Here is a 13296-nt window from a genome sequence, read left to right as displayed (position 1 = left end):
TCAAATCAGTGTTCTTACAGCAAACCGAAAACAATTCACGGGGATGAATGTAAATTGTTTTTGTTTTGCTGAAAGAACACTGACCTTTTTATGATCCGTGGACAGAACTTTAAAACAGTGTTTGTGTGTTAAAATCCCGTAACTTGAAAAGTCCATGTTATTTGAATGATTGGGCACATAATCGTAACGTTTTAAGTCGCCAGAAACGAAATGTAATGCCAACAACACTAAAACGAATGACAAAAAAACAACAACCAAATTTGCCTTTTCAATTCAACGCCGACTGCTACACGAGACGAATTTCACAAATTTAGGACGGATCGGTATGCTAAAACTGTGAATTATACTGAACCTTAAATGAAATCTAGTGGTGGCTTTCTGAAATTGAAATTGAGAATTGATCTATGGCGATATAGATATCGTAAATGTTTCTATATTTTGCTGTTGCGGTAGCACCGAAACAGCTCTTGTTTTTCCCCCTTTTCCCCTCCCTTTATACTCCTCTCCATATGTTTTGTACACGTTTTTCTTCTACCCATTCACTTTCGCACTTTCGTAAATCCAATCGACTTCAGACACTGTGTTATGGTTGCAGACCAGTAAATAAACTGCCATAGACCCCAATGATAACTGCCCCCACTTCAAAAATTCAGGAAAAATACTCACAACTCTCCAAGGTGTTCGAGACACACATCAAATTAAAGCTATTTCATCACCTTTCTTTTCTTTTCTTCAATTTTTGGGGGGTTAACTGATGACTTTTAGGAGAAATTTCCATTCGAAGATGATCACCCCTTAAAATAGTCCTGAAGCCCATCGCCATTTTGAAAAACGATGCCTACACTTCATTGCAAAATGGAGCGTTTTTAGGGGGTACGGCTTCCACCCATATTTTTTAACCCATAACTCATAAAAATATGCTCAAATATCGATGAATCTGAGGGCATGCAAATCGTGATTTGACCAGCATATGCAATTTTGGACCGATTTACTGGCCTGCAACCTTTAATGTTATCATTTGAAGTGACGCCATCAAGGGTTCATCACGTGCACAGAGTATTTTAAATATCCGCAAAACACATTTTCCAAAAACACATCTCTATTTCCCCCCCCCCCCCACTCCCTCTTCTTAGTCTTTTTCTGGACTGTATTGTGGTCATTTCTTCAGCTCATTTATACCTTAAAATCGTTTTCCCCATCCAGATGAGGCAAAAATGGTTAATATTGATTAATACGTTTTGCAAAAACACGTATTTCCCGTTAAACTTCTGAGCCAACCATTTTTTTCCATTTAATTTTCATGCACATTGGAAAAGATTTTCGTTCTAATTATAAATTATGGAAGTTCGATGTAGTCCGGGGAGGGGGGGGGGGGTGGGATAACCCAGCCCTTTTAGGATTCAATGCGAATATTGCTTGAGTAAGGTAAACCTCTGGTTGTTCTTCTATTCTTCTGTTTACCTTGTTAATTATTTCCGTTTTCTTAATTTTAATTCTTCCTTTTGTATTATAATCCGATAATTATACTCCCGTTATCAAAGCTTAATCCAGTTTCAAATTAGAAGGCGGTCTGATCTTGAGAAATCTTTGTAGCGCATGTAGTTGTTGGTAAAGTTGGCAGCTTTGTTGACTTCTATAGACCATTCCGAGCGCGCTAACACTGCACATTCACCAATGGCGAAAGCATTGTGCCAAGCTAGGGTGCCTCTGTGAATTTCCAGAGAGTAGCGTGACTATTGTCTGCAACAAGACTCGCTGCAGTGTTTTCTAACTGATAATGACTTACAAAAGAAGTGAACAAGAGGATATCAGCCGATCCGATGAAAAATTGCATGCCTTTAAATTTGTCGCGATTTTTTTGGGTGTTGCAAACTTAGCATAGGCCCTAGACCTAAGTTGTAATCCCGGTCAACTGGGTTTTAAAACAATGGTGGGAACATCCGCTTTGTGTATTTTCTTCATAAAATAACATTATTAATGATCATTCATAAATACCTCAGACAGTTTAGCCATTCCTATTGGTCGAGAGCCCGTCACGTGGTATTCTCATCGCATACTCGTAAGCTTTTCCATGATCTGTGCCAAAGTGAAGTATTTTGGTGAGTGCGGACTCAGAGTCATTTATGGATGGAAAAAATAAGTAAAATTTCAGGAATGAAAAAGGTTTAGTAATGGACGAACACTCAACAAAAGTAAGGCCTACATAGTGTAGTTTTAGGATACCACGTGCGCTTTTGCATGCGCGGTGCTAGCCCGTAGTTCAGCGGTTGTTTATTGTGCATGTTGTATACGCTGGAAATGTTCACATGAGCTACACGCCTGAAAACGTGTTTCTTCATTCATGGGACCGCAACATTATCGCGCAACTCGTGCACCGGGCGGATGTTGACAGGTCAAATTGCCGGATCAGATCCACCTTTTGGGGGATCTGTATCCTGGTCCAGAGGTGGATCAGAAAAGGTGGATCTGATCCTGATCCACCTTATAACGGTTAGCGTTCCCACTACACACAATTGCCGGATCTGATCCACCAATTGGGGGATCTGATCAAGGGCGGATCCAGGGGGGGGGGGGGCCAAAGGGGGCCATGGCCCCCCCCCCCCCAAAAACGAAACCAATTTTTTTTTTTTTTAATGTGACATCGCAATAAAGGCAGGCAATGAGTACACCACCATCTTTTCCTCAAAATAAATTGGTTAAAGTGGTCAGAAATTGCCTCAGATCGCACCACAGAGCATCTAGAATCCAAAAAAAATTCGGGGCCCTTAAGCGGGCCCCGAACCCCACGCCGTAATTTTTGAGGGACCAAATTTTTTTTTGGCCCCCCCAAAATTGTGTTCTGGATCCGCCCTTGGATCTGATCCGGCAATTTGGCAAAAGGTGGATCAGATCCCCCAATTGGTGGATCAAGTGGGAACGGGGTCTTAATTAAACGGATGATAATGACATGGCTAGCTGGTCTTAAACACTTTTCCAGTGTCACATAAAATGTGGACTCCTAAAAATCCAGTGCCTCTTACCGTTTCATTGGTTGAACGTTCACAATCCTCACGTAGGCATGCGCAACACTACCAGTGAGTCCGAATTTTATAGTCCTTAATTCAAAACGCATTTAAAACGCATTATTTAAAACGCATTATATTAAACGCATTCAAAACGCATTATTCCCTTATTATAGCAATTGCTTACATCCTGTACATGTAATCAGTGAGAAAAAAAGACTCCAAGGCCTATGATGTATGTGTTTCCACATGACAGTTTCCATGTACTTTGTAAAAAACGTATACTTTCCATCAAATTTGCTTCTAATAAAAAAATCCACTCTGTATCAAATGTAATAGCGTGGAGTATTTTGATAGTAATTTCAGGGAGTTCCCAATGTAATTGTTTCTGATAAAAGGAAGATCATTGAGATAAATATAGTATCCAATTCTGCAGTTGATAGATTTCACTTTCTTATGTCATTTACCCTTATGTTTCAAAAGATAACAGTAACTGCACGCATACACCTACAGGTATTATTTCAGGAGAACCGATGAAAGAGGACTATCTACTTACACTTTGTAAGATTGACAGGCTGTTGTCAAATTCAATATAACATGTTTCAATCAAAAACAAATAAAAAGTATTTAACCTTCCTTGTCTGTTTCTTTTGTGTGTGTAAAGTTTTGGGGAAAAAATCATTTCCCTGTAAGTGTGAAATAATAAAATACCGCAAAGAACAATAATAATGGGCTCATGCAAATTATTTTCTTCACCAACAATTTTGAAAACATATTAAATACAGCCAGGTCAGATCAGGACGACGAAATCATTTCCTCTTTATATGGCATCGAAATGCTCGCCTTATTCATACGAAAACAGTAAATCAGTAAAAACAACGTGACATGTTTGCCATGATGGTACTCCACCAACATGGGCGTCGCGAGGGGGGGGCAAGGGGGGCACTTGCCCCCCCCCCTGGAAGAGCAAAAAAAAAAAAAAAAAAGGAAGAAAAAAAGAAAAGAAAAAAAAAAAAAAAAGAGGCGCGAATACAACGTTGTGTAAATTTAATGAGTTGGGGGGGGGGGCAAAATGTCCCTGCCCCCCTCTAAAACTGATAAATTGAGAATGTGTTGAGAAATACAAGCATTTTTTTGGCACAAAAAGTTTTTGCCCCCCTCTAGAAAAAATCCTGGCGACGCCCATGTCCACCAAGTTTTTACATTGCATGTTTTTTTTGTAGGCATGATTTTCTGTTGAGTAGCTTCACAAAACTCGAATCCTGGTAGTTCTGTTTGTATTTTTGAATGAGTACTGAGGTGGAAGTAGTATAGGTTTCCCACACATTTTAAAACTGTTTTCATTCAAATTCATAAACGGTTTACTTCAATTTCGTCTTCAAAATTCATGATTTTGCTGCCCCATGTTCAATTTCGTCATTGGTCGCTCATTTTCGCACTTTGTTCAAACAATTTCCTACCTTATCCATACTGTTTCGTGAAAGACAGTTCAATTTCGTCGTCGTCTGCAATTGCCGAACGTACGATAGATGAATCAAGTTAGTCATTTTGCAATCAATTTTATACAAATTTCATTCAAATTCATCTCATGAATGTATGCTTTCTTTGGTATTTTTACGTTTTCATCTGTTCATTTCTATTTTAAACGTTTTCTCTGTTTAGTACACGTATCTCCTTGTTTAACGTAAGTCTATAACCTTCAACAAGCATTTTTCATGTAAGAATTATTATGCCAAGTGTAATCTTTTTCAATACTCAATTTTGTATCCATTTAGTTATTTGACAATTTTATGCATCAACAACTGAAAGAAATAGGTATACACAGGCAAATGAAAATGCTTCATGCAAGAAATAAGTAGGCCTATAATTATCACTTAGGGGGCCTAATATGAAAAGCGAAATGCATTCATATTTTCACATCTTTCGGAAACAGTCACTTCTTTTTTTTCTTGTCCTTTGGATTGGTTGTTAAACCTTCAATTTCTTGTCTTGCTATACACCATTTCAAATAGGTCTGTGCACAGGGTGCGCATTTTTCTGATGAATTTGATCGAACTTTTCTTGAAATCGACTGAACAAAGACGAATTCAATCCTTACATTATGTAGATGGTCATCAGGTGAGACGAATTCCATTGAAATTTGACGAAATCGAATGGACAAATGTTGAAATTGATTGACCATTGATCAATTGGAATGACCAACGACTAAATTAATTGTTGCATTTGCGCGTTCCAGTCTTCTCTAGACAAAATTGAAGATAACCGTTTATCAATTTCAATAAAACAGTTTTAAAATGCGCGGGAAAAACTATAGTAATCAAGTCATAAACATAAGTTCTAGGAGCCTCGGTATTAATTTAAATATGTTCATACGTCGGTATTATAACACATCACACAAAGATTGTGTTTCTTGATGAGCCGAGAGCATGCCACGTGATACTTTATATGTATTCGGTTTTTGTTGGTGATAACTATAGGTTTTCCCGGCGAATTTCCGAATTTTTCTAATCAGTTTCATTATCAGCCATTCAATTTCGCGTGAGTTTTGCACATGTGGTCAAATTGAGGTTTCTATTTCATTTTGGGTTCATTCAATTTCATTTGTAGGCAGCCAAGATTTTGCTCTGAATGTTCGTTTTCGCTTTCGGGCAGCCTATTTCGTTTTAGGTGCATTCAAGACCCAACTTTGTAGCAGTCTTAGTCTTTACAACCTTTTGACGGTTGACGAATTCAAATTAGCGAACATCTGTGCGCTTATAACATATTACCATGTTTTTCGTTTCTTATTCGTTTATGGGCAATCGCTTTCATCGTTTGGTCATTTAAATTAGTAAGATTTCTTAATCGATATATTTTCCTATTTCCCTCCAAGGTTCATTTCCCCCAAAAAACTTGATGACTGAAAAATTTACAATGTTACAAATTAACTGATATGATGAAACAAGATGTAACGAAATAACTAATTGAAAGGGGCTAAGATAATTTCTTTTGCGCTGTTGATCTTTTCTACTTGTTTAAACGTTTGAGCAAGGGGCAACTTTACGTTGACGATTTCTTGACGTGCAAGACATGTATGTTTGGCAATGGTTGTACCATCGGAAACACTTCGAATGCGTTATTTCTTAAATGTTTTCTTGCGTATGTCTGACCGAACACTAACCGAACACTTTGTAAAGGCCCATACAAAGTAAGTTTTCAATGCAAACCTTGAAAATACTTATGTCACATTCAACCTTATTTGCAAGTTATATTTTCCATTTTGAGGGGTGTTTTTTTGTGCCTTCTCCGTTTTTATGCTACTGCAAAGTTTCATATTCATTAGGAAACCTGTGATGGCATTCCGGGCATGATTAATGTTACATGGCTATTTCAGCAAAAAAGTTGGTAGAATTTTTGATATTTTGCTGTCATAAATTTCTTTTATTTGGTGATTCTGTGACAGTGATGTAGTGCCTTGATGCTGGGCCTTGGCCTTAAGGCTGCCTTAAGGCTGGATTTTAGGGCCTTGGCCTTGAGGCTGGAGGGCAAAAGCCTTGGCCTTGGCCTTGGCCTTGAGGGTTCAGGGCCTTGCAATTTTGAGTCAAGGCTCTTCAAGGCCCATAGATTTTTGCATTTTCCAGATAAATCTGTTCGAAATTTTGCTGTTACCATTTTAATCGTACTACCATGGAGGAGGGAAGCACCCTATAGATTTGTGTGTTGGGCACACATCCACTTTTGTAGTATCACATTTTGTTACCATTATAGTAGATTTGCTGCAAAAATATTCCGTACACTTCTGGGGCTAATGAGATGATCACTGGATGATTAATTGCATATAACTATGGAATAGATCTGATTGGTTATATATGTCTCCCTGATAAGTGCTAAAGATTTGCATGTATCTGCTTTAGATAATGCTGATATTTCTGACCATGTTGGGCCAGCAAATAAAAATTTCCCAAATCAGTTTCTTGGATCCCCCTTTTGTTACACTTGGGAGAATTGTGTGTCAATATAGAAGTAAATCATTATTTTGTTTAGTTAAACCATATTGAAGACCTGAACTTATACTTTAATATATAGATACAGTGCAGTCATAAAACGGTGTAGGCCTATCCGAGCATGTTGATTGCAATTAAAGAAATGTTGTTCTTCGTAACGAGCAATTCGTGATGATAAGGGCGGATCCAGGGGGGCCAAGCCCCCCCCCCCCAAAAAAAAACCCAAACGAAACCATTTTTTTAATGTGACGTCGTAATAAAGGCAGGCAATGAGTACCGAAGCCCAAGCCGTAATTTTTTGACCCACTTTTTTTGGGGGGGACCAAAAATTCTTTGCCCCCCCCCCCAAAAAAAAAATTGTGTTCTGGATCCGCCCTTGCGTGATGAAGTGTCACTCATGTGACTATAATTAGTTCTATATCAGTGGTCATTTCATAAAACAGGGCCTTGGTCTTGGCCTTGAGGGTCAAGCCTGGCCTCGAGGCTTGAGGGTCAAAGCCTTGGCCTTGAGGGTCAAAGGGCCTAGGCCTTGAGGGTCAAAGCCTTTGCTCCAACACTGTTCTGTGATGTGTCAGTACATGGCAGTAAGCCAATGAGCAACCCTTTCCCACAAATGTTTTCAATTAGCAAATTTTGGATGAATAATTTGAAAGAAAAACCCCTAAACTTAACAGTGTCTTCCTGAAATAACATCACAGTAACGGCGCGCTCATACGTAGTCAAAAAAAGCATGGAAACTTTTAAATGTCTAAAGAAGTGCACTTTTGATTAAGATCAACCCCAAAAATGTCAAATTTGTAGTTTTCTTACATTTCACAATAGCAAAGAGTGGCACAAAACAGAATTCCCGGGAAAATTCACTGCACATACCCTTTAAGAAAGAAAGAAAGAAAGGCATCTTCGGATTGAATACATCAATTATGATTTACGCTAAGGAATACAGACACGTATATATGAATCATCGTAACTCCATCTTACGTCAACAGATGTTTGACAAAATGTAAAATATGTTTGCACATTAATTAAAACGAATGCCCGATCAACCCCTTACTGCTGGTTCAGACGAAATTGAATGAACAACGCGATACTTTTAATATGAATGCATATTTGATAGGGACGAGTGAAGCTAAAAGGCGATATAATGCTCGGATAGTGAAATTGAATGATTCTATTTTATTGTCGAATGCCGATCTGCGTGATCTTTTAATTTCAATCTAAATCGAATGAGCCAGGCGTTAAATTGAATGAAAACTCGGTGAAAGTGGCCGGGAAAACCTATGTTAACCTGCAAAGCCAAAAAACCCTTGCTCTGAAAAACTAGTATATGCACAGCAACCAGCACAGCAGATGGAAGGTCATGTGCCCATGCCCATGCCCATGTTTTTACACACTGTTTTCACGCGGTAGAGAGCCAGGTACAAACACTGAATTGATGGGTCATTTGGAAAAGTACAAGTAACGTTTCAACTAATTTCAAACTGAAATAACGATACACTTTATTGGCTTTTTGTTCAATAAATCTGATAGGCCTATCTATCAAAAACCATACAAAATACCCCGCCCACCGCCCCCCCCCCCAACAAAAACCAAACTGCATACATGTATAACTTTAATTAAATTAAACAAGCAAAATCTGCGGATGAGGCCTTATCAAACAATTTAACCACATTAACCATGTTAACTCATGGTAAAAGTGGGTCTCCCTAGGTGATTAAGGGAACATTTAATTTTCCCTTTCCAAAGAACGCCCCATGGATCACCTCTGGAGGCTGATTTTACTTCACTAATCAAAGGAGTAAAATGCTTGTTTATCAGTATACAAAATAGCAATACGTGTTACTCTTGTACATTTCGACAAGTACAATAATATTCCCCCAATTATCCAAACCTTAAGAATGAGAACAAAACGGCCAATTCAGGCATAAAATACATTTTTGGCCAAACAATACCAAACAAATAAATTTTTCATATGTACACATATATACTGACCATACCTTTGTCAACTGGTTCTCCATCTGCTGTGAACACTCGTGTGGTGTTATAGTTAGTTCACATTTCATTTTACACTTGATAAATCAAAATGGAAACAAACCCTCTATTTATATCTCCCTTCGAACAAACATCATATCAGCCATATGGTTGCGTAGGCAAAGCGTCGTTCGTTGTCAGGCAAAGCTAATCCGATTATGTACCAAGACGCTGTAACAGAACATTGAAATTCCCAAGCCCCCAAAAGCATTGCCTTTTGAACGTTGTGTTTCTCAGAAAATATGCTCGGTATGATTGAAATGTTACATTCTAACTGCAGAAGAAATTCTAAACTTCATGTCAGTGAAAAAATGCCGTCATCAATGCCGAAACGTCAATACTGGTTTCTGTCAAAACTAACCCTCAAGTCTGGAAGAAATCGTTCGAAAACTTCTCCAAATGTACGTATTTATCCCAATTTCTAGGAATTTACACAAGTTGTCATTTCACAAGTAGCTGAACACTTATATCATTTAATTATATTCCGAATTGCAGCTTAATTTGTTGTTGCGGACGCTAGTGTTACCAAGTGAAACCATCTCCAAGGAAACTTTCGAAGAGGATCAAACAAATTATTTGCCTACCCAACACATTTGCATTGTCCAGCAAAGCGCCGTAGGTGCTACGGCTGACCGATTTCGGCCTGGCACACTATGATGAAGGGCATATTAGCATATTCATTAGCGACACTCGGCGTGACATGGCGTGGGTCTTGGTATCGACCAATGCCGGCAAAAATAAAAAGGGTGATATTTGTTAATTAATAACTCGTGAAGGAGGCTTTTATGCAATTGTTTACTGCACACCGTAATGGATAGGAACCTCATTAATATTTGTGAGGCTTGAAAAGATTGATAGATATTGCGCACGCCAGTGTTGCAATTTTCAAGATTGCACGTAGCCAGGCCTATTTTTCCAATTTCAACGAAAAGTAATGAACATACCACAACGACTTTTAGCACATACTTTGATCATTATAGGGGAAATAAATCCTGAACGTTGCATGAAGATACGGTGTTCCAAACGGAAGAAATTAATTTTTAAAGATTTCACCCACCAACATGAACATGTCTGTGTACATGTAGTTTCATTCAAAATAAAGTGTTAAGTAACCTTTAGAAATCGCCCTTCGCAACCATATGGCTGATATTGTGTCACCAAATTCTCAAAATTCAAACAATCAAATCCTATGCATTCTTCAACTACTTGCATTATTTTTTACAACCTTCACAGCATTTCAAGGAAGCATTTCTAAGAACCTAAGTGGCCCTAAATTATTATTTCATTCACAGCTGAATAAATTGAAACATTTAATAACATTTTAGCTTTGTGTACATTATAATAGCTAATAATGATTCAGGAATTTCAAGAAACAAAATGCACAATTAAAAATATGTGCAATACCGATGTCAACCGTTAGAAATATGCACAACATGCTGCCAAGGTTGAAGACATCTGAATGTTTTGTTTTCTGGATATATTGTGCTACGAGCAAAGTCTGTTAAATATCAACTGAAATACAGGCTTGGAACCCAAACCCCCCAAATATATTTTTCATATTTAAAAAAAATATGTAGCACCGAAAACAATAATGACTGGAAAGCCAATTTCATAAGTTACTTTTAGATGAAAAAAATTGTTGAAATTGCTCAATTTGTTCAAAGAATATCACCATTGAAATGAAATGACCCTAAAACCTTATTCGTCCAAAAATACCCCAAAACAAACAATTTATTGTGACTGTTTCGAACAACAAAGAAAATGACACAGAATACTTGCTTCAACAACTGTCACCAATGGGAAGTACACAATACATGTATACTTATTAAGAAAACTGTTTAGGCAAACAATATGATTTATAAAACAACTTTTTTTTTAAAGACAGGCCTTCAGAAGGACTTTGTTGAATATTTTTACTTTTAAACTGTTATTTTATCGCTGGCGATGTTTGAAGACAAGTTAGGCGACATCTCTTGGAATCACATTTTTGGACGAAAGAGGTTTTAGGGTCATTGCGTAGAAATGATTATACTCTTTCAACGCATATGAGCAATTTCAGTAATTTTTTTTCGTCTAAAAGTAGTTCATAAAATTGTCTTTCCAGTCATTATTATTTTTGGTGCTACACATTTTTTCAAATATGAAATATTTTTGAGGGGGTTTTGGTTCCACTGTTTTTGACTCACCCTGTATTATTTATACATACATGTACACACTGATAAGGCCAATGGTTTTGATGTCTAAATGACGGCAAGCTGAACCATTTCTCTGTTAGCTGGTGTCATACATCAGTGCATGCAATTTGTTACAAATCTTTATCCCACATAATCCATAAGTGAGAGTTCATTACATATATATACACTGTAGTCAAGGGCAGCATAAGTCCTTACAAGTCCATCAGAAGTCAAAAGACATCCAGTCACAAGTCAAGTAGCAAGCTGAATTGAACAAAGACATCTCTTGTGTTGCTCATCCCAGAGGCGTATCGAGGGGAGGGGAGGGGGGCTTGGCTTCCCCCTCCCTCAGGCGGATGTTTTGAAAGATTTTTGTCATAACTATTTCCAAATATGGCGAGAAAGATCTGACAATGCTGCGTGTAAATCAGCATATATTCTCCAGTATGCATAATAATGCTCAGTTTTGAAGAGTGCCCCCACTTGGAAGATGGGTACCCGCCCCCCAAATAGGCCAAGTGTCCAGAGAAAACACATGTCTATATTTCTGCGCAGACGTGTGAGTGCGGTTGCCCCCCTTGTTCCGTAAATCACAGACTGCCAAATTTTTCATGAAGTGTACAACTGAAATACTTTGCAACATGCAGTGTTGCGCAAGTTATTCAATAAAATGTGGCATTAGTGGAGTGACACCATTGTGTACACTGTTTGGATATCAGGTGCACAATCCATCTGTTTTCTATTCTGACCAATCATGTGTGTTCCAGCATACATATTTAGACAGGACTGGACAAACCCAACTCCATCTCCCGTTGTTTCATCATTAGACCTTGTCTTAGGTGAGATAGTTGCTGCAGAATACGCTCTTGCCGCTGCTCTGTGTCCTTCAGTCTATCAGGATTTAGCAGCGGGTCCTGTTAAGAAAAGCACGGACTGTTAACTCAGGAGATATAAGTGTGGGTATTCAGGAGCCAATGAAGGGCACACCACGTCTGTTTGACTCTTGACTGGCATAGTTCTTCACATCACCCAAATTTACATATTTGAAAGTTGACATCATGTCAGTTGAGACAACTCCACGTGTTTGATACTATTATCACATTTTAAGTGGAGTCTGTTTGTGGATAGTAATTCATTGTGTTTTTTTATATACATTTCTTTGGTTGATAATTTAGCATGATTAAAATTATTAATACTAAAATTGACGTTGCCAGTAAAAGTCACATTGTCTGTTAACAACACATGATAGACTAGGCGATATTTCAAAAACTGTTACATGAAAAGGCATTGGGGTGCTGAATCCAAAAATAATGCTTACCAAGCTGGATTGTTTTTAGTGGAAATATGCCTAGTTTGCATACATCTTTAATACCTGTTGTGTAATAAATTTGTTCTCATATTTGGATATATTTTTAATTTTTTTTTTTTAAGTTTATTTTGGTGATTCTAATTACACTTCCTTACTTCAATAACATTTTCTAAAGCATATAAGTGACTATGATTATGAGGACATAGTCACAATCCAAAATGGCTACTATTATACCCCAAAATTGCGCGCATTTACCTTGTCTGCAGATATCATAAAGTAGTCTTGTCAAACCTCAGTATTGATGAGCTTCAAATTCACCAAGTTGCTTACTGGCACAGTTTCCTTATTAAACCTTATGTGAACAATGATAACATCTTGACATTTAGCCAAGCAAACCAAAACAGAGGGGGGATCAAGGCATACGTAAATTGGGCTATAAAGTAGGTGAAGGGTTGCTTAACGTTCGAGACTTGAACAAGATCAAGGAAAATTCCGAAAATTATGGGTAAGAAAACATTTTGATCTTGACATAATTATTGTAAGAAACAATAATCTTTTATTTTGGGAGATTTCCTTAAAGTTGTTCAAGTTCCCCACTTTAGGCAACACTTAGCCTAATTTTTAGCCCAATTTACGGACACTTCATTTTCCCCCTGTTTTCTTTTTTGGCCTTAATATGAAGACGTTATCATTTTTCAGATGATTTCCCATTTCTTTTTGTTAGGGTAACTGTGCCAGCAAGTAACTTTATGAATTTGAAGCTCAACATTACTGAGGTTTGGCAAGACTACTTTATGATA

General features: G+C 37.7%; 1 protein-coding gene across 2 annotated transcripts in view; it reads right to left on the bottom strand.

Annotated features, from left to right (window-relative positions):
* Positions 1-10876: 10876 nt before the first annotated feature.
* Positions 10877-13296, bottom strand: part of LOC119741823 (coiled-coil domain-containing protein 66-like) — a 32482-nt gene continuing 30062 nt past the window's right edge. For both annotated transcript variants that reach the window (XM_038217741.1, XM_038217733.1), the window contains exon 15: positions 10877-12101. In XM_038217741.1, coding sequence (XP_038073669.1) covers positions 11964-12101 — 138 coding nt within the window. In that variant the 3' untranslated portion in view covers positions 10877-11963. The remainder of the gene's footprint in view (positions 12102-13296) is intronic.

This window comes from Patiria miniata, unplaced genomic scaffold (assembly GCF_015706575.1).
Source record: "Patiria miniata isolate m_02_andy unplaced genomic scaffold, ASM1570657v1 HiC_scaffold_11, whole genome shotgun sequence".
Lineage (NCBI taxonomy): Eukaryota > Metazoa > Echinodermata > Asteroidea > Valvatida > Asterinidae > Patiria > Patiria miniata.
This window is presented reverse-complemented; position numbering and strand designations above follow the sequence as displayed.